At 42.9% G+C, this 21,495-nt stretch overlaps 3 protein-coding genes across 3 annotated transcripts in view; 1 reads left to right on the plus strand and 2 right to left on the minus strand.

The window, feature by feature from the left end:
* The window catches only part of CCDC33 (coiled-coil domain containing 33), a 154,931-nt gene that overhangs the window by 53,894 nt on the left and 79,542 nt on the right, over positions 1-21,495 (plus strand). The window contains exon 14 of the mRNA XM_077264109.1: positions 1,160-1,213. Coding sequence (XP_077120224.1) covers positions 1,160-1,213 — 54 coding nt within the window. The remainder of the gene's footprint in view (positions 1-1,159; positions 1,214-21,495) is intronic.
* LOC143773583 (uncharacterized) lies at positions 7,277-9,947 on the minus strand. The gene is made up of 6 exons (XM_077260986.1): positions 9,758-9,947; positions 8,920-9,003; positions 8,666-8,749; positions 8,474-8,584; positions 8,311-8,397; positions 7,277-7,476 (listed from the first exon to the last, which is right to left on the minus strand). Exons 1-6 carry the CDS (start codon positions 9,870-9,872, stop codon positions 7,343-7,345), a joined length of 615 nt encoding a protein of 204 aa, XP_077117101.1. The 5' UTR covers positions 9,873-9,947; the 3' UTR covers positions 7,277-7,342.
* LOC143773415 (uncharacterized) lies at positions 13,493-15,691 on the minus strand. Its single transcript, XM_077260872.1, has 3 exons — positions 15,034-15,691; positions 14,435-14,833; positions 13,493-14,023 (listed from the first exon to the last, which is right to left on the minus strand). The coding sequence occupies exons 2-3, from the start codon at positions 14,831-14,833 to the stop codon at positions 13,493-13,495; spliced, it is 930 nt and encodes a 309-aa protein (XP_077116987.1). The 5' UTR covers positions 15,034-15,691.

The following is a 21,495-nucleotide window of genomic DNA, read 5'->3' on the forward strand; positions in this document are numbered from 1 at the left end:
ATGATTTACATCTGTTAGCCAGCATAAGTACATGTAGGGATTCTCTAGCAACCAGGCAACCCCCACATGTACTTATGCTGGCTATCAGATGTAAATCATTCAGCTTCGGCAATAAAGACTAAATTTCCGAGCACTAAAAAATACTCGAAGGACACTCGAGCATGCTCGAGAAATCTCGAGTAACGAGTATATTTGCTCATCACTAGTGAGTATCATATGCTCACATCCTAGTACGACATTACAGCATTTATCTGATGAAGGTCCTAGTAGAACCAAAACGTCATTGGCTGTTTCTTCGGACTGACCTGTTGTAAATAAAGTCACACTTTTTGCCACGCATCCTACTGAGTGCCGAGTTTTACTGCTACTATATATATGGATTGGAACCCCTCTCAGGCCCCTCACCAGCCCATACTGAAGGGCCATTTATGATTTTTCTATTAGAAAGATGTATACCCTTCATAAAAAAAATACAAAGTAAGCAAGCCTTTGCATTTCGGACTAAACGTCCTTAGTCATAGCAAAACAATTACATCAAATACTCCATCTTAAATGGGTTGTTCACTATTCGGACAACCCCTTCTGAATCCCACCATGGGGATTCACAGGGGTTATTCGAAGAGAGTGCAACCCCTTAAATTCACTATTTAATGGCGTATTTGGCATGTTTGTTTTGCTATGACGAAAATGCTTTCTCAAGGTACTGAGCAGTGAACTATAGAATTAAAAAATCCCTCTTTTCTTGAGAACAGAAAGGATTTTTAATAAGAATTACATTGCAAAGTTGCTTATTTTTACAATAATTTATGATACCCTTTACCTACTTAAGGACCGCCTACAGACTATAAATCTATTTTGCATTTATTTATTTAGAATCTTATAAGATGTTATGCAAAATACATGAAAGAATAAACAAAAATTGATTAAATAAATAAAACAAAATCTAAAAAAGACACTGCCAGCCGAACCATTGTTTCTAGCCATGTCCAAATGAACAACAAAAATCTTTCCAATATATAATAATTTCTACGGAAAAGGGAGCTCAGTTTGCAATGTTTTTAGTGGTCTGTTGTGGTCGTAAAAAAAAAACAAAAATTACAAAAATGTTAGTTTTTTTTCTGTAGCAGAAAAAAAAAAAAATTATATATTTATATTGTAGGTGGCCGACATGGAGGATACTGGACAGTGTGCACAGTATATCTCTCCCAGAAAGGTAAGCTGTGTGAGATATTAAAAGCCGGGTAGTACTGTTTGGTGAAGCAGCTTAGGTGATGAGCCGTTTTATTCATAGTAGTTCCGGAATGGTTTTTATTGAAGTGATGAATAAGATTTAGTAGTGGGACTCATCACTCCCACTCCCGCTCCAGTACTGGTAGTACTGGAGGCTTAGCCAGCTCAGCTGAAAGAGGTTGTCTCATTACAGACACAGAAAAGACTGAAGGAAAAGCTTCGGAGACACAGGCTCCAGACTGATAGAGTGTGTTTCTGAGAAGGATATGTACGGTGGTTAAATATGCTAATTGCTGAGTTTCTGGAGAGCCAAGCCCTGCACACATCACTGGTAGCGTGAGTCAGAGTTAGGTCGGGGTCACACTTGTGAGTGTGATGCGAGAAACTCGCTCGAGTCTCATCATCAATACATGGCAATGCCGCCAGAACTCGGGACCGGATCATTCAGCTGCATGTATTTCTGTCCCGAGTCCCGGTGGCAGTGCCGGATATTGATGCGAAAGACTCATGCGAATTTCTCACATCACATTCGCAAGTGTGACCCTGGCCTCCTGGTGTATTAGTTAGCGCCTAGCCAGGCAAGTCTTTGTTGTTTTTTGGTTGCTTTATTGTTTGTTACCCTTTGGCTGAAAATAAAAGCCCCACATTCCTTTATATGGACTGTTTTCGTCTTTGTCACACCATGCCGCCCTACAACACCAGTAGTGTACAATATATTATAAATATATATGGCATAAAAATTAAACCCCATAAACCCCTTGTGTCAATAAAAAAGAGGCATAAATTATTTTAACATCTGATAGAGAAAAGTTTTGGAGCTTTTAAATTATATGTATGATAAAAGCTGAAAATGTGAATGGTCAGAAATGAGGGAAAATGGCCCGATCATTAACTGATTAAAGAAATGTCCCCTACAAAAGCATACATAATCTGAGGTTTAGTTGAAGTAAAAGTTCTCTCTCAAATCTAATGTATCACTTGCCATGGTGCCACTATTTAGAGATCCAGTGCCAGGGAAGCTTTTCTTATACTTTGGGGTCATCCTTGATGTAGTGCTGTGGTTAGAAGAACCAAGACATTAAGTAAACAGAGTTGTCTTAAGAGTTGACCTCTGGAACAGCCACCATGACAGATAATAAATACCTCATGGGTGGGGAACGTGCTCATTTTTAAAACACAACTTTAGATCAAGTATGAGACCTGGCCAAATGTAATTTTTTTTTTTTAAATGCCTTTAAAGTTCTGAATTATGGGATATCAATATTATGTTGCACTGGCTGCTAAATACATTATTTTCTTTTGCAACAACTGCTGACTGTTGGGTTTAAGATGAATTTTCCAGCGATAAAGCCTGAGATAGCAATGTTTATAAAAAGATAGATGTCGATGTTCAGCTTTGTGCGCTTAACAGATCTCCACTGACAGAGACAAAGTGCACAGGAAATTATCTCTGTGGATTAAAGAGGAGGATAGTGAGAGAAGGCCTGATAGAGGGATGAACTGGAAAAATGGAGACCGTAATCGTGGTGTACACAATTCTGCTCTTTTCCTTAGGATGTCTCCACAGTTGGATTATTCCACAAAAGAAAGGATGAAAGAGAGTGATGAAAGTCAAACAGCGGCTTTTCTGCTTATCTCTGGCGTCCAGAGTGTAAACTGTATGTGTGCCGAGGCTTCTCATCTAGGCCTGTGGTTGGGGGACACTGCTGAGCCTTCTCTTCTGGGGCCGTTTAACTTTAGTTTGTAATCCAGCATGTGTATACAATCATTCCCTACAGATATGGTGTTATGCTGAATAACGTACAGTTACAAATTTGCATGCCCATGATGGGATGTGCTATATATTTGTTTAAAAACTTGGAAATGTGAAAGTATTGACAAATGAAGTTTATTCAAGTCATTAGCAATGTTTTTCTACAATCCAATACACAAATTGACTCAAACCAGAAATGGTATAATTTGCTCTTTTCTGAATAGGAATATTTAATTTCAGATCCCTGACAATTGGATAAAAGTATTATGCTCCCATCTAATGATGTCACATGTACAAATCCTATCTTAGATAACAGCCATGAAAAGATGTGAAAAAATACTTTGAATTGTAGCTATGCTTCTTTAGATTGGCTGCTGAGAAAAAGCACAAGCTCAGCGAAAGCTCGGAAGGAAGTCAGTACATAGAGAACTGATATTCATTAAATCAAGGGCAGAATGATTATAAATTAAAAGCAACTAAAACATCAGGGAGAAAAAGATTAGCAGATAATTCATCCTCATTACCAAAATAGCCTAGAGAATTGATTTAAGCTATTTCAATTTTCCCAAAAATTAATTTCTTAAATACTGAACTAGTACAGTGTTTATGTTCACACAATGCTTACTATATACTGTATCTGGACTAATGGTTAACAACAAGCATTTTTATATCTATGTTATGTGAAATTGCACTATTGTCCATAGAATATGATCTAAGGCTATGTGCACATGATGTCTTTTTTTTTTAGGCATATTCCGGCTGGAACCCAAATGAAAAAGATCTCAATAAACGTTAAAAATAATGAACATATACACTGCAATGTCAAGTTGACTGTGTCTTTTTGAACTTATTTTAATGGATTAAGTTTTTGATAGCCATAAAGCAGCTAAAAGAAGGGACCTGATCATTTTTTCAGGTGACTTTGGCTTGAAGGACACCACTATTTTGAATATACAGTTTAAAAAAATAAATGACAACGGCAGCAAAGTTCTCGCAAAGTGGCAAAAAAAGATAAATAAGATGCTTCAGAAAAGCCAGCGTTTTCCAGAAGCATTTTCTGCTTTGAGAACTCTGTAATCTCAACACAAATTGTAGATATATCATAGTAATGTTTGATGTTTCTAGGATGGTGAAAGTATGCTTCGAAATATGGCGGCCATATTATTCTCATAGGAAGTTTCTGAGGGAAAATATTACAGAAATTAAAATGAGGTCTTTGCACCACTTTTCCATGCATACAGTTAGCTATCCTCCTCACAACTGACCAGGAGGATGAGTGAGGATGAGACCCTTTTTAATATCTAATTCAGAACAACTCATAGTCAGATTCTAGTAGGACAATCTGTATTGTAGATCTGTCCTAATATCTGTGGTGAACTCTCAGCAAAGAATCTATATGGTCTTTTATTTATTGAGACGTTGATCTCGAAGAGGTAAAGTTTAGCTTGGTTTTGTTACCTTGTGTACGCCTGAGTGTAAGGGTACTGTCACACATTGGCACTTTTGTCGCTACGACGGTACGATCCGTGACGTTCCAGCGATATCCATACGATATCGCAGTGTCTGACACGCAGCAGCGATCAGGGACCCTGCTGAGAATCGTACGTCGTAGCAGATCGTTTGGAACTTTCTTTCGTCGCTGGATCTCCCGCTGTCATCGCTGGATCGTTGTGTGTGACAGCGATCCAGCGATGCGTTCGCTTGTAACCAGGGTAAACATCGGGTTACTAAGCGCAGGGCCGCGCTTAGTAACCCGATGTTTACCGTGGTTACCAGCGTAAAAGTAAAAAACAAACAAACCGTACATACTCACATTCCGGTGTCTGTCCCCCGGCGTTCTGCTTCTCTGCACTGTGAGCGCCGGCCGGCCGGAAAGCGAGCACAGCGGTGACGTCTGACGTCATCGCTGTGCTTTCCGGCTGGCGCAGACACAGTGGAGAGAAGCAGAACGCTGGGGGACAGACACCGGAATGTAAGTATGTACGGTTTGTTTGTTTTTTACTTTTACGCTGGTAACCACGGTAAACATCGGGTTACTAAGCGCGGCCCTGCGCTTAGTAACCTGATGTTTACCCTGGTTACCCGGGGCCTTCGGCATCGTTGGTCGCTGGAGAGCGGTCTGTGTGACAGCTCCCCAGCGACCACACAACCACTTACCAACGATCACGGCCAGGTCGTATCGCTGGTCGTGATCGTTGGTAAATCGTATAGTGTGACAGTACCCTAAGAAGAGTACCTATCGGGTGCTTGGGAAACCTGGGTGGCATGTATCCTATTGTGTCACCCAGGGGAGGCATCTCACTGGTCTATCAAAATACAGAGTGGTGGGAGTAAGAAGTGTGGTGTGGATGTGTGAAATGACTGTGGGGGCACTTAGATCATTGCCAGCCTATTGGGATACGTGAACTTGTGAGTGTGAGACACATCCAGTTACAACCATATTTGAGTCATGTGGCAGTAACAAAGCTAGTTTAATCAAAATGTAACTTACATTCAACAAACTGATTATTGATTTAATGAATCGGGCTCATCCACACTTTACTTATTGCCCCAATTTACTTGTTTCCGAGCAATCACAAGAATATATGGCCAGTACAAAAATAATGGCCAGTATATCTGTTAGTATAAGTGCAGTAAGTAAATAAATTGTAACACAGGCAAAGAACATATTGTACTTACGTGACTTTTTTATCAAACAAGTATTACAGCCATCCCACCACAACAAGGTGTATTCCATCAGGATGATACCTAACTCTAGTATATGGCCAGTGTCAACATTACGCTACCGTAAATAAAAAATAATTGTGTCACCTTAAAATTCACTATCACTACCATTGACTTAATGGTTCTTAAATATAAATACTGTATATTTATTCCAGGCATAGCAGTGTGATGTAGAACTCACCTGGGAGCCATGTCCATGTCGTAACAATGCTGCTGATCCAGCAGGGATACATTTCTCCACCATTAAGCTCCCGATTATTGCTGCTAGTTTGAAAAATTTGTATTTGTAAAAGTGGTTTAACATGGCGCTTACCTTTTTTCAAATGAATGATGGTTAACCTTCAATCTCAAATAGGTGGGGTGTGAGTTGGGGTAACCCAGGAATCAGCTCAGTATGACATTCAGTCCATGAGATAATACATCCCACCATTGAAACTGGAAACAGTTCATGTGGCAATTTATGTTGTTGCTTTCCAAAAAGGTGACTGAAGTATTCCTAATAGAAAGGAGATTAAATCTTTATCATGTGTTTATTTGTGTAAAATAGGAGAATACAATACTGAGTAATACAAGGAGCATAAAAACTGTAGGGCAAAGGGGTCTTCCATAAATCAGATACTATGAGGATGAAGAGTGTAGCTAGTGTGTCTTTAGGACAGATTTATGGCCCCTTAGGGGGAATTGGATTAAAAGCTGATTCCCGGTTTGTAAACACAGTGGACAATAATGAAGGAGAAAGATTTATAGGGTATCTAAGCTGGAGAAAGCCAAAGAGAGCGGAGGAAGTGGTTTTAGAAAATAAAGAGTAAAGGTACCGTCACACTAAACGACGCTGCAGCGATATAGACAACGATCCGACCAAAACGCGATCGCTACAGCGTCGTTGTTTAGATCGCTGTAGAGACGTCAAACACACCAACTTCCGAACGATACAGGAGCGATACAGTGACGTGACAGCGACTCACGGATCGTTCTCGCTGGTTGTTTGCTCCATGTCAAACAGCAGTGGTAACGATCTGATAGATTACAAGCGTAGCCAGATAGGTGTGTTTTCCACTGGGCGACACCCAGGATGTGACGTTCCGGCGTCCCGGAATATAAACCGCGACTCTACAGCGACTGATTCATATTGTTTGAGAGCTGCGTCTTCACGTTCTTCTGCCTATCCAGCGTCCTTCACCAGCTACGATCTCTTCTCCCGTGAACGTTCTGTCCGGAACGCCGTATTCTATACAGCCAGCGTCTTCATCGGTTCTCTTCTTGCACATCAACGGTAAGAAATATCTTTGAGTTGTTGTTTGTTTCTTCTGTGTATAGTTATGGCTATGTAGCAATGCTTATCTACGTACACAGTATAATGATGTATAAAACATCTCTGGCAGCTATCTTGTGCATCTGGCAAGCGGACGCACAAGATGGAGGCACTTTAGGATGTTGTTTGCAAACTCTTTTGCGCTGTCTGCCATTTTTTTTGCACACTTTATGGAAATGTAAACCAACTCTTTTGTGTCTGCCTTGGCTTGGCTGGCCCTGGCCTGCTCCGCTAGTAAATTGAAACAGCACACAAAATAAAGGTAATAACTTTTTTTTTATAAAACAACTTTTTAAACTTTTTTTTTTTTAAACAAAAAAAAACTAAATCCTCCCACGGCGGTGGGCTAACAGGTGTCGCAGCGTGCGTCCCTGCTGTTTCACCTGCTTCAGCAGGCGCTCTGCTGTCCCCTCCAGCCGCTTCTGCTTGGCCAGCAGCTCTCTCAAGGTGGTCGATTCTGTGGATAGAAGAGGTCGGAGAACGGACGGTGATTACGCTGTAAATACGGCATGTGTGAACATTCCCTGAGATTTACTACACACTCAATTTGGTCCTGTCCCAGAGGGCGAGAATGTTTTTTTTTTTTTTTATCGATCTTGTCATTGTCAAATGTAGTGTTGAGCGATACCTTCCAATATGCATTGGTATCGGTATCGGATAGTATCGGCCGATACCGGCAAAATATCGGATCTCGCCGATACCGATACCCGATACCAATGCATTTCAATGGGACGCAAAGTATCGGAATGGTTCCCAGGGTCTGAAAGAGAGGAAACTCTTTCAGGCACTGGGATCCATATTCATTTGTAAAATTAAAAAAAAAAAAAAATGGATATACTCACCTCTCTGGAAGTCCCTGGACCTTACCGATGTAACCGGGAGTCTCCGTTCCTAAGAATGAGTGCGTGACGGGCCTTCGATGACGTCGCGGCTTCTGATTGGTCGCGTGACCGCTCATGTGACCGCTCACGCGACCAATCAGAAGCCGCGACGTCATTGCAGGTCCTTCACGGGCTCATTCTTATAGGAACCGAGGCTCCCGGTTACATAGGTAAGGTCCAGGGGCCTCCGGAGAGGTGAATATATCCATATTTTTTATTTTAATTCTTTATTTTACATATGAATATGGATCCGATACCAATTCCCGATACCACAAAAGTATTGGAACTCTGTATCGGAATTCCGATACCGCAAGTATCGGCTGATACCCGATACTTGCGGTATCGGAATGCTCAACACTAGTCAAATGTGACATCCCACCGATAACCCCTCCCACTGTCTGTATACTTACGTAGAAGGGACGCCGGCTGTTCATCCCCGGAAGAGGTGGAAGAGCTGCTCACCTCCCATCCCCTCGCTCGTGCCACAGCTGCCGCAGCTAAAAGGAAGCAAATACATATCTGGTTAACAATTGAACACGGTGTGGTGAAGCACTCGCAGTTTTGGTCACTTACGAATGGTGGCCTCTGGGGAGAATGCCGCCGACCCGGGGGAGGATGATGAGTGGCGGAAGGGTGGTGTTGTGGCCTGCGGTGGGGTGCTATCGCTCCTGGTCCTTACTGCGTCTGTAATGTATACAATATTTTAGCTCCCCTCTAATTTTCCGTATGCAGTAATAAAATTGCAAAGAATGATGGTTAACATACGTGATGTCCCGGGCTGTGGGCTGCCGCTGGTGGCGGATGAAGGCATGCTGGCTGGTGCTGGTGGCTGTTGCCGGCGCCGTCTCTCTAAACAAACATTAAAGAAGCGCAATATTTTGACACCAAAAGTACAGGGCTCCAGAATCAATAAAAATACGTAGGCGCCATTGGCAGCAAAAGTTAGGAGCCAAATGAAAAGCTCCCCTCTAATGTCCCGTATGCAGTAATAAAATTGCAATGAATAATGGTTAACATACGTGATGTCCCGGACTGTGGGCCGCCGCTGGTGGCGGATGGAGGCGTGCTGGCCGGTGCTGGTGCCTGTTGCCTGCGATGTCTCTCTACACAAACATGAAAGAACCGCAATATTTAGACACCAAAAGTATAGGCCTCCAGAATGTAAAAAAAATACCTAGGCGCCATTGGCGGCAAAAGTTAGGAGCCAAATGAATTTTTTAGTCGCCAAATGTACGTACATATACAGAAAATAGAGATCACTCTTCCCAGTGATGCTAGACTCTGCATTGTCTGGGGGCTCTGGTGTTGAATGGTCTGCCTGGCCTGAGACACGTATTATTGCATAACTAGGAAGTGCCTCACGGCAGCGCGCGTCTCCTGATTCCCCCGCACGGCAATTGCGGACATCCCAAAATTTTATATCTCGGTGGAGATTCTGTAACCCCTGACCTGACCATTTTTCACATTCCAACCCAGAGGTGTATCTAGCGTTTCTACCACCCGGGGCAAGAATTCATTTCGGCGCCCGCAAACCCCCCCCCCCCCCCCCCCACACACACACACACACACACACACACACACACACACACACACACACACACACACACACACACACACCGCGCCGCACACAGTACTACGGCATACACACCGCGCCACACACAATACGGAGCACACACCGCGCCACGCACAATATGGACCACACACCGCGCCGTGCACAATATGGAGCACACACAGCGCCGAATAACAATACGGAGCACACACAGCAACGCGTCACATACAATACGGAGCACACACCGCGCCGCACACACTACGACGTACACACCGCGCCGCACCCGATTCCCCCATACTGGTACTTACCACGCCTTGTTTCCGTCCGCAACTCTGCCAGAAGCTGTGGGGTCTTGTAGCGGAGGTCAGCCCACTTCTTGCGCAGCTGCAGCGCACTGCGGCGGATGCCGAACCTCCTCTCCATTATATGCCGAATGCGGCGCAGCACCTCCTGCTTGTGGAGGTTGGGGTGGGCAGGTCCAGACTCCAGGCCCTCATAATCCAGGGCATACATTTTTTGCACAAAAATTGCAAGTTCAGGCCGCCCCAGAGGAGCTGAACGTTGGCGCGCCGCCATTTTGCCTGTAACAACGCTGAACCACCTAACCACGCCCAGAGGAGGGACTCAGGCGTGTTGCCGCGCGATCCGCATCGCTGTAGCGTCTCCGTTTCTGCACAGCGTCGCTGTTGTTACGCCGGCTCCACAAATCTCTTTTTGGCGTTCTTGTTATCAAGCCGCAGCGCTCATCGTCCTTGTTTCTGTGTTTCAGTGGCTTGGGTATCCATGGGGAACGGCTGTTGTGTCAACCCTGTTTATTAGCCATGTATATGTATTGTACCTTTAATCTTTTGTTAACATTTTTTGTTGAGCGGTGCAGCGTCGGACACGCAACGCAGAATGCAAATGTAAATGCATTACCAATGCAGCATTTTGTGACACATGCATTAACTTTGAAATGGTTTTAGGGGCACCAAAAAACTGCATCATGCGGTGTCCTCTGCACCCTGACGCATGCATCACAAAACACTAGGGCAACACATGTCCATGCGGCCCCCATCTTTAGTATAGGGGCGCATGACACATGCATCGCCGCGGAAGCGCCAAACGCAACGCTAATGTTAACTTTGCCTTATAAGCGGCACAAAAACATATGTGTAAACGCTACATTACAGTGTTGAATGTCTTGTGTCACTTAAACAAATCATATGTAGTAATTTTTTATTTTTTATTTTTTTTTTTCCTTTCTCAGGTTGCCATGTCTCTTTCGGATGTACCTGTGATTGTTGCGGCTGCGTTATTGCTAGAAGCTCAGAACCAGCTGGAGGCTCAAGCGCGAAACAATCGTGCAAAGCGACAGCGCCGCATGTGGACCAGACAGTGGCTGCAGAAGAGAAATCAATTTTCCCATATGGGCCTTATAAGGGAACTGCAGGAGAACAACCCGCATGATTTCCGGAACTACCTGCGAATGTCTGAGGATTCATTTAATGTGCTGCTTGCAGGTGTGGAACCTTATATCAGGCGGCAAAATACCAAGATGAGAGCTGCTATCCCTGTGGATGAGAGACTGGCTGTCACGCTGCGGTTCCTGGCGACTGGCAGGTCTATGCAAGACTTGCATTACTGCGCAGCTATTTCCCGAACCCTGCTCAGCGTCCTCATCCCAGAGACATGTAAAGCAATTATCTCTTTTTTACACCACACTTACATGCCTTTCCCGGAGACCCCGGATGATTGGCAACAGATTTCCCAGGGATTTGAGCAGCAGTGGCAGTTCCCTAATTGCGGTGGGGCCTTGGATGGGAAACATGTCCGCATCACCCAACCACCACACTCTGGCTCTTTTTATTACAATTATAAGGGTTATTTCAGCGTTATTCTCATGGCCCTCGTTAATGCTAACTATGAATTCATAAGTGTGGCTGTAGGGATCAATGGTAGAGTTTCTGATGGCGGAGTTTTGGAGCACACCGATTTTGGGGAACGCTTGAAAGAACACAAACTGGCCTTGCCGCCCAACAGCGACACTACTGAAAACCTGAACTTTGTGTTTGTCGGAGATGAGGCGTTCCCACTGCATCCCAACCTTCTGAAGCCCTTCTCCCAGAAAACTCTGACACCGGAGCGGCGCATTTTTAATTACCGACTTTCCAGAGCTCGCCGCGTTGTGGAGAATGCTTTTGGCATTATGGCAAACCGATTTCGGGTTTTCCACACTCCACTAAACATGAAACTAACGTCTATTGACTCTGTGGTGCTTGCCTGTTGCGTCCTGCACAACTTTCTCCACCGCCGTGATGCCAGTGCATACAGCCCTCCACAGTATGTTGACTCTGTTGACCCTGCAAACGGAGATGTAACCCAGGGCGAATGGCGTCTAGACGAGCACAGGGTTTCTGGCTTGGAAAGTCTGGGATCCGGAAGGAACTCTGATGATGCTATGATCTGCAGGGAGAAGTACTGTAACTTTTTCAATGGGCCAGGGGCTGTCCCATGGCAGCATCTTCAGCAGTAGCACAACTGTTGTCATTACGTGTCATAACTTTTAGCATGTATTATGCACTACATTCTTTGGGGTAGATGTGCTCTCGTGTTCCATTTGGTTGAAGACCCATTAAATTCATTTTCTGTTTCAATGTCTACATGAAGATATATCTATCTAGTCACATTACTCAGCTTCTGTATCAATCATAAGAATAAATATATCTATGTATGCAACATACTCTAGTTCTGTATCAGACATATGAATCTTGGGAGTCCGCAGCATTGTCTGTCCTCGTGCTTTACTGATTTAAAGATTTTATATATATATATATATATATATATATATATATATATATATATATATATATATATATATATATATATATATACACACCCCTGCCATTCCATATGTATCTCTCCCCCCAGCACGCTCGCTATGTGTCTCACCCCTGCCATTCCATGTGCAGCGCCCCAGAGTCCTGGTCGCTGCAGTACCGTTGCTCTGCCGCTAAGGGGGGCTATGGTACGTCTGGTGGCACTGAAGGAATTCATGTGACCAGGTATCACATACACCAATGCATTTCACAGTCTACGTGACTAACCCGTAAGCACAGCAGGGGAGGACCGCAACACACAAGCGCTAGCAGGTAGACACAGATTTCCACCTGCAAAGGGAATTCTGGAGGTGCCATCAGACCGGCCGGACTTGCGCAGCCCGGTGAACCGTATTCCGGACTGAGGACCCTGAAACCTACAGTAAAGAGGTAAAGAGACTGCAACCTGGTGTCTTCGTTATTTACTGCGACCGGCACTTCACCGCACCATAACATCATCCCATACCTCCACCTTTATTGTACGCCCCTCAGCCGGGTCACGGACCGGGCCTAGCCGCCGTGACTACCCCAGGACAGAGACCCAGAGGAACGGTACCGGGTGCCCCTCGGCCCTGCGGCGGTGGGGGCGCTACACATATGTATCTCTCTCCCCATCACACTCCCTATGTGTCTCACCCCTGCCATTCCATATATATCTCTCTCCCCATGACGCTCCCCATGTGTCTCACCCCTGCCATCCCATATATATCTCTCTCCCCATGACGCTCCCCATGTGTCTCACCCCTGCAATCCCATATATATCTCTCTCCCCATCACACTCCCTATGTGTCTCACCCCTGCCATTCCATATATATCTCTCTCCCCATGACGCTCCCCATGTGTCTCACCCCTGCCATCCCATATATATCTCTCTCCCCATGACGCTCCCCATGTGTCTCACCCCTGCCATCCCATATATATCTCTCTACCCATGACGCTCCCCATGTGTCTCACCCCTGCTATATATATATATATTCATTCATACATTATGTGACACAGTAAACAATAAATCAAAATAAATTGTTACATGTAAAGCTTACAAAGTTTATTAACATATTACAACCGTAACTTGGGAAAAATGTGGCTCAGTAACCAAAAGTTAAAAAAAAAAATAAATAAATAAAAAAAAAGGGAAGGCATAAAGTGCTTATGAAACGGAAGTCTATTGGTTTCTGTCCAAGAACACTACAGCTGCTGATAGTAGTTGTCAATCTCGCTGTACGGCTGTGTGGCCGTAGAAGGTCCTTGCAAATAGTCACCAAAAGAAGGGTGTGGAGGTGGTGTACGGAACTGCAAATGAGGTGGGGCCGGTCTGCGGACAGGAGTGCTGTGAATGGGCTCCTGCTGAGGCCCCCAATAAAGCTGGCCACTGGGCTGACGGTCGCCGATGGTCATCATTGAAGTGTCACTCAGTTTGCCAGCGTCTGCCGCGTTCAACACCTCAAGTATCAATCTCTCCGCGTTTCTTCGCTGGGTCTGGTCCAGACTGTTTAACCGTTCCTCTACGAAGGTTGGAAAGCCGGAGAGCCGGGTTGTGTCATGCTGGATCATTATCTTGTTGGCCAGTGCCAGGAGATCCACCGGTTGACCTGCAGTTGCCTTTCTTTTGCGAGATGGCCGCTTTTCACCTGTCTGCTCCTCAACACACGGGCTTGCGGAGAAATGAGGGGTATCGCTATCGGTCCCTTCCAGTGTATCGAGCTGTTCAGGAGGCACCTGCGAGTACAGAAAAAAAAATAAAAAGTCAATAACATACAAACATCACAGCCCTAAAGAGCCCCCACCTCCCCAACACCAGTATGCCCGTGCGTGGGAAGCAATGAGGAACAGTTATTATCTAGGTAGAAAACCACAGGGGTTACAGAGCTTAACTACTTTTGCCGGCTATACTGCACGATTGTGCGGAAGACAAAAAAGTTACATTATAGTAGACTTTTGCAATAAGACAGCATTGAAAAGGTTGGGAAGGACTGTTTGGACATAGTTATCTGAACAGGAAGTGGCAACTGTTATTATCTGGTGGATTAAACATGAAAAACGTGAATTATTATAATTGGAAACCATGCAGTCTCACATACATATAGGACACACGGCATCCTACAAGCAGGGAAGCTAGGGGGTACTTACATGCTCGTCAGGAGACTCTTCAGCTGATGGCGCACAAAGACTTGTCACAGTCTGGGCCGGGCGAGGGATTTCCTGGTCCCGTGTGAACGCCAGCAGGTCAAAGTACCACAACTTTGGCACATACACGTCGTCGGCTCCGGCCCCAGACTTCTTGGACTTTTCAACCTTGTTCAGCTCTTTTTTGTAGACTGTGCGGAGAGCCTGTAACTTTTTACGCACAATCGTTTCATCCACAGATTCTGTGGGCTGATGCTCTTTGTGAAGGGCCACCAGCTTCTCGTATGCAGCTCTCTTCAAGTTGCGGTTGCTGTAATCCGCAGACTTTATTTTCCACAGACAGGGCAGGGAGCGGTACATATCAATGAGTGCCCGCACAAATTCATTGTCATTGGTAGACATCTGAAAGAAAGAAATAGTTAAGTTACATTAAGAAATTTAACGCTCAAAATGGCTGCCAACAAGCGCAACAGCGTAATTGTTTAAAAACTTGCACGCTCAAACGGATCTCTGCAGAGATCTCGTATACATCACTCTACAATACACATAAATTAGCATTGCTGCATGGCAAATGAAACAAACAGCACAAAAATATAACTTACTGTTGTAGTTATGGGATTCAGAATGAAGACGTTGCAGAGTTCTGGATTGCACTGTTGAAGGATACAGAATGAAGACGTTGCAGAGTTCTGGTTTGCAAAATATGACGCACAAGTAGCGGAGGACGCACAAGTGATCCCAAAGGCAAGACTATAGAGTCGCTTTTTTTTTATTTCGGAACGCAGCTATAGATCCCACTATGGCCAATCAGCGTTCACAGGTAGATGGTGTCACAGCCAGTCATTCCAGGCCAATTTAATTAATGTAATGTATTGTTAGAGCCCCCTTAATGTACATGACACCTCCCAGACCGTCATCTTTTGTACTGAAAAGCGTCACCTTTCTTAATTAAATGTTTTGGAAAAGCCCCCTTTTTGTAATGTACAAAGGTGTCTCGTTTGGTATGTACTGTTATGAGTCATCACCTTTGTTTATGTATGTCACGATTGCATCTCCTTAAAATGAAATCCTATTAAAAGGCGTCCCGTTTTATAATCTCAGTATTGTATGGCGTCTCCTTTTTAATGTGATTTACGTTATAGTGTCTCCTTTTTAGTTGAAATTGAAAAGAAAAGACGTCACCTTTTGTGGCGTAATGATTAATGCCATCACGACTGAGGGTGTCTCTTTTTGTAATGTTAAACGCCTACCTGGCTAGAACGAGACGCTGCGACGCCCCCCTTTGATCGTTGCTGGCGTCGTTGCTTTTAATGTCATACATGACGATACAAGCCGACCTAACGACCAAATAAAGTTCTGGACCTCTAGCCCCGACCAACGATATCACAGCGGGATCCAGGTCGCTGCTGCGTGTCACACTTAACGATATCGTTATTTAGGACGCTGCAACGTCACGGATCGCTATCGTTATCGTTACAAAGTTGTTTAGTGTGACGGTACCTTAAGCTGTAGTGAAAAAATTAAGCTTTGGGCTAGGGTTGCACATGAGATACGAGGGACCACGGTGGTGCGATTTTGACATTCTTCTTTATTCTTTGGTAAAACATTTAGATTACACTGCATCTTATATCCTGTATGATGTGTTTTGTATGAGGGCTTATTTTTAATTGTGCTTTTTCTAAATTTAAGTCAATGCCCTGTTAAACGGCTATACAGTTACTTTTTAATAAATATTCCATATACTGGTGTTTCATGAGCTGACTTGACTCTGTTCTCACATTTTACAGCTTTTTATTATTCAAATTCTACCTCTATGGGTAATTGGGATTTATTTCTTTTTCATATCTCTTATTACTGAAATGGAAACATTTTATGAAGTTGATAAGCCCTAGGCAAAGTTGAAATTACTCTGCCTTGTTAAATAATATATTCATTCATTTTTCCATCCTGCTGCTCCTTCTGAGCAAACATTATGCTTGCTCACAAGGTCCCATCGAGCAATGTGAGGTTCACATTGTGAGAGATGGTCACCAGAGGAAAAGCTAAAACCACATCAATTCTAGAGCGACTTCTTTCTTGTTGATGTAGTTTCCATGCTGTGGGTTATACATGATAACCGCTATTTTAATGGCATTTATACAAAGTCCATGCAATTGATGTTCCTACCTATGTATTTACATACACTTCTACAGACAACAATACAGCACCCATAAAATGCACATCTATCTTTCAACGCCCGTTTATGACTTTCAAGGGGGCTTCTGCCTGTGCCACTAATTAAGAAATAGCATTTAATAAGCAAACAGAGGAAAAGAACATACAACTTTGACTCGCTCTGACCATTTCTAAAGGTGTTCATCTTTCAAGCAGGACACAATAGTGTGTTACTCTTCTGCACAAACGCATGCAGAGATGTTTTTTTCCTAAAATCTGTGTGAAGCCTAAAAGAAAAATTATGACATGCCTCAACAAACACCATACTACTGAGTTATACTCCCCATAGGAGCAAAGTAGGGAGTTACACAGGCTACACACAGTGATATTGCTGGGAGCTTGAACATTTGGAATTTACAAATTAAAGTCTAAACTTGGAAAGACATAAGCTTAAAGGGGTTTTCCCATGAACAAAAGTTCATTTTAAACAATAGATCTTTGAATAATAATAATTTCCACAATTAGTTGTGTTTAAATTAAATGCTCTTGGTCATCTTTCCCTTAGCTGGTTATTAAAATTTCAGGGGACCCTGCGCCATTTTTTCCTTTAAGTTATTGAACTATTAGCTAAATTCTTGAACAAATGAACATTAAACTATACATGCACTGCACTGATTATATATGCCACTGACGTCTATCTATCTTTCTATTCTATTTTGACTGGTCACACTGTGAATTTACTGTACTCGGCTGATGAAATGTTGGGTTTTCTAGCAGATGGGTGCGTTAAAATCAGACGGCATACGCATGATCTGTGTACTGTGCAATTTTTTTTCTCGCACCCACTGAAGTCTTGTCTGATAAATAAAGCCAATCGCGGAGTGCTGCGATTTTTTTTTCACAGTCCAATCTGAGCGGAGAAAAAAAATGTTGAGCAGGGAATCATAGAATAGATTTTTTTATCGAATTATGTTCATCCGTTTTTCACACAGATGAGTAAGAGACCTTAACATGTCAGTTAAAGGGTTGTTGCAATGATTTATCTTTAGAAATACTTTTAGCAGCTTCCTGTTTTACGAGGGTCAGTGTGCTCCAGAAGACTTGCAGTTTGGATCAGCAGCATGTCAATGCCTCTATTTTGAACTGTGCACTATCCCAGGCAGCAAGCAGAGGCAGCTTCACCCCTTCAGCATGGGAGAAAAACAGGAGTATTGAGTCTGGTCAGATAAAGTGGTCTGGCCAACTTCAGAACATTGCCATCAGGTTCTGATGCAGGGATGGGGTGCCTACAGCCTGAGGACTGTTTATGGCCCATGATGTCCTTTTTTTACTCTAGCCCCCGGGCATATTCCAGGGAACCACTGTGCTCAGACTGGTAGCCATCTTTTGTCTGCCATTGGCCCTTTAATTGCTCTTGACAGTGTGAGCAAGTGCACATAACGTTGCCTATTGAACACTGTGGCACATGCAATGAAAGATTACATCCTGATGCTGGCAGGTGACCGCATCAGGACATACTTTGTGGGCAGAGTTGGCATGCTCTGTGCTCCTTTCCCACCTACAAAGGCAGCAGCAGCCCTAGCGTCTTCTGTGATGTATATGCCCTAGCACCAGCATCTCCTGTAGTTTATATGCTACAGCCTTAGTGTATCCCATGTGATATATATGCTTCCGTCCCAGTGTCTACTATGCGATGTATAGGATTCAGCCCCAGTGTAACCTATGTGATGTATATTCTGCAGCTTCCGTGGATTCTATGTGATGTATTTGCTATAATGTCTCCTGTCTCCTGTGATAACATACACTCCAGCCCTGACATTCTGACATTGTTTTTTGGGAACTGTTTTTATGGTGTACATTTTCTGGTAAAATTGAAAATGACCTCACAATATGATTTTTCTCATCAGTATGATTCGGCAATACCAAACATGCCATTTTTTATTATTTTAGTGGTGAAAAGAAAAAAAAACAGAAGTTTGCAAAAAAAGAAAAATTGTTTGAGTTGTGTGGCCATTTTCCGAGATGTTTACATTTTTGTCTGAGCTGTGTATTGGCTTATTTTTTGCGGGACAAGACGATGTTTTTATTGATACCATTTTGGGATAGATGTGACGTTTTGATCGCAATTTTATAGCATGTTTTGTGGAATTGCAACAACCAAACAAACATTATTTTGGCCTTTCTTTTTTTAATTTACAGTGATTACCAATCGGGTAAATTACTTTTATATTTTGATAGATCGGACTTTTTTGAACACGGCAATACCACATGTGTATTTTTAATTTTTTAACATCTTTATTTTTAATGAGGGAAAAAGAGGGTGATTTGAATTTTTTAATTTTTTATTTTTCCGTATTTAAAACATTTTTTTTACCTTTCACTGTTCTTGTTAGTCCCATTAGGGGACCTGAAGCTGCGATAGTCTAATCGCTTGTACTATATACAGTGATGCTCCAGCATTGCTGCATATAATAAAAATCTCCTTTGAAGCCTGGCCACAGGTAGGGTTTCAAAAGAGCTCTGTAATGACAAGTATGGAGGTCTTCAGCAGATCATCTATCATTGCAACCCATTGGCATCGGTGGCCACATTGAATGATGCGTCCTCGTGCCAGAGGGTGTTAAATGCCACTGGCAGAGTTTAACAGCAGTATTTGACAGGCTAACAATTAGGAACTCTGCTCCACTCCAGGCTGTAATACACAGCTATCACCTGGTATGGGTCAGGCTCACCCATTGAGCTCACTCCATTCATCCTCTTCTAATTTGTGCCACACATGTACAGCGAATGTCATACAGGGGTTATTATTAGGTAAATTTCAAAGTTGCCTATTTTTATAAGCACTTTGTAATTTTTCTTATTTAGGTACTTGAGACAACCCTTTAAATGCATAATAGTGAAAGCTTAAGCTTTTAAGAAATACTGGTAGTTCTTCCACAAACAGAGGTACAAATACATAAAATGGAAGTGCTACATTTTTTTTTCACGATAACCTTTTCTTTTATTAAATATTGGCAATTTAAAATAAATCTTCACTTGATGAGATACAGCATTATGCACAAAGCAGAACTCACAGTTCCCACTTTTCTTTTAAGCCCTTCACTGCCTACATTTTTGACTATTTGCATAACCACAGGCTTAATTTTAATCCATGTCAGAATTTCTTGGAGAAAGTTTATACAGTTCAGAAAATTGAAAGAGCACAGTAAGATAATATGTAGATTTTGTTTGCCTGTAAACGCCCAGTTTAGATTTGTTCAGGGCAAATTTATATAATGTCCAATTCACAGGGAAAGTGAAGATGATTCCAAAATGAAAGGAATGATTAAGTATTTCTAGGCAAGCGTGTGGAATGCCAAAAGAGACACATACTGTACATTATGAATCCTTTCAATGTATAAAGTAGTGTAAATGTTGTTTCTAAGAAACCCACATATTATAATATATGTGTTTTTATAAGTAATGGCTTTTATATAACCTCAAAACTGTTTTTTCACTCAACATATAAGATTATTGTTCTTGAACTAGCCCATTTTACTTTAATGATTTCAAGAACCCTATTTTCTTAAGTCTTTCTCTGCCAAAAATGTGATCATACATGTGAAGTTTTGTAAAAGTAGCTAACTACTTAGTTGGACTGATCATCTAATCTCATGCTTTGGTTAACACATTTTCCTATGGTCTAACCTAGAATGCGAAAATGTTGATATATATATATAGTATATAAATACATACAATGGGTGAAGAAGTATTGAATACTAGAGATGAGCGAACCCAAGCAGTTAAATTCACCAACCGTACTGAACACCTACTATTCGGACATGGACACCGAACATGGACTACACCAGGAAGTCCATGTTACTGTTTGGCTTCGACCCCCGAACACCAGGTGTTTGTCGCGCTGTCATATGCATGACAGTGCAGCAAACTGATTCTGATCAGCGGTGAAATCATTACTTCCGGTCAGACAGCTACAGTTCTGACCATGTCAATTGACAGCGTGAGCCCACAGCTGTGATCGGAGATAAAAAGTTTGCCTCCGGTCATTGGTGTTGGCTGATGTGACTACTTCTCCCATAAGCCTACACCTTCTTCTGCTAATAACAGCGAGAGCAGGCTGCAGCTGATGGGAATATTCATCAGCCAATGCCTGCTCTCTAAATAAATAATTAAGAAAAACAACCCAGCGTGGGATACCCTATACTTTTGATAACCAGCCAGGCAAAACTGACAGCTGCAGGCTGCAACCCTCACCTGTCAGATTTAGAAAGGTTGGTTACAAAGAATAGAGGGGTCCCAATGCTGTTTTTTTTTTGGGGCTATTTTAAATAAATAATTTGCAAAACATATTCCGCAGCCAGGGCTGCCACTAGAAATTTCAGGGCCCCATACTGGCAAAATTTTCGGGGCCCCCTTAAGACTCCACCCAGGCTCCACCCCAGCCCCGCCTCCAACCCTCGAACTGTCCACAGCACCTCCGCTGTCTCTTGGAAAAACTCCACTTCTCACCAATCACACATTAACAGTTCCCATCACCAGATCACACACATAGCCAGCAGATTTTGTTTTGGCCAAAATAATTTTTTAATCTGCCACGATGACACGGTAGACTCTTTTGGCCGGGCCCTACTCTACTCTAACTTATTAAACATTTGTTAAAATATGCAATACAATTTAGGTATATTTTTATTTATTTTTCAATTTTTCAAATGACCAATAATACCACATACAAGGGACGAATACCACAACACCATGACCAGACACCACATTATCACCCCATAGTGACCTATAATACTATCTGCAAGGAATAAATACTGCCACACCATGTGCAGAAAACAACCCAGCGTGGGATACCCTATACTTTTGATAACCAGCCAGGCAAAACTGACAGCTGCAGGCTGCAACCCTCA

The sequence above is a fragment of the Ranitomeya variabilis genome, chromosome 5 (genome assembly GCF_051348905.1).
Source record: "Ranitomeya variabilis isolate aRanVar5 chromosome 5, aRanVar5.hap1, whole genome shotgun sequence".
Taxonomy (NCBI): Eukaryota; Metazoa; Chordata; class Amphibia; order Anura; family Dendrobatidae; genus Ranitomeya; species Ranitomeya variabilis.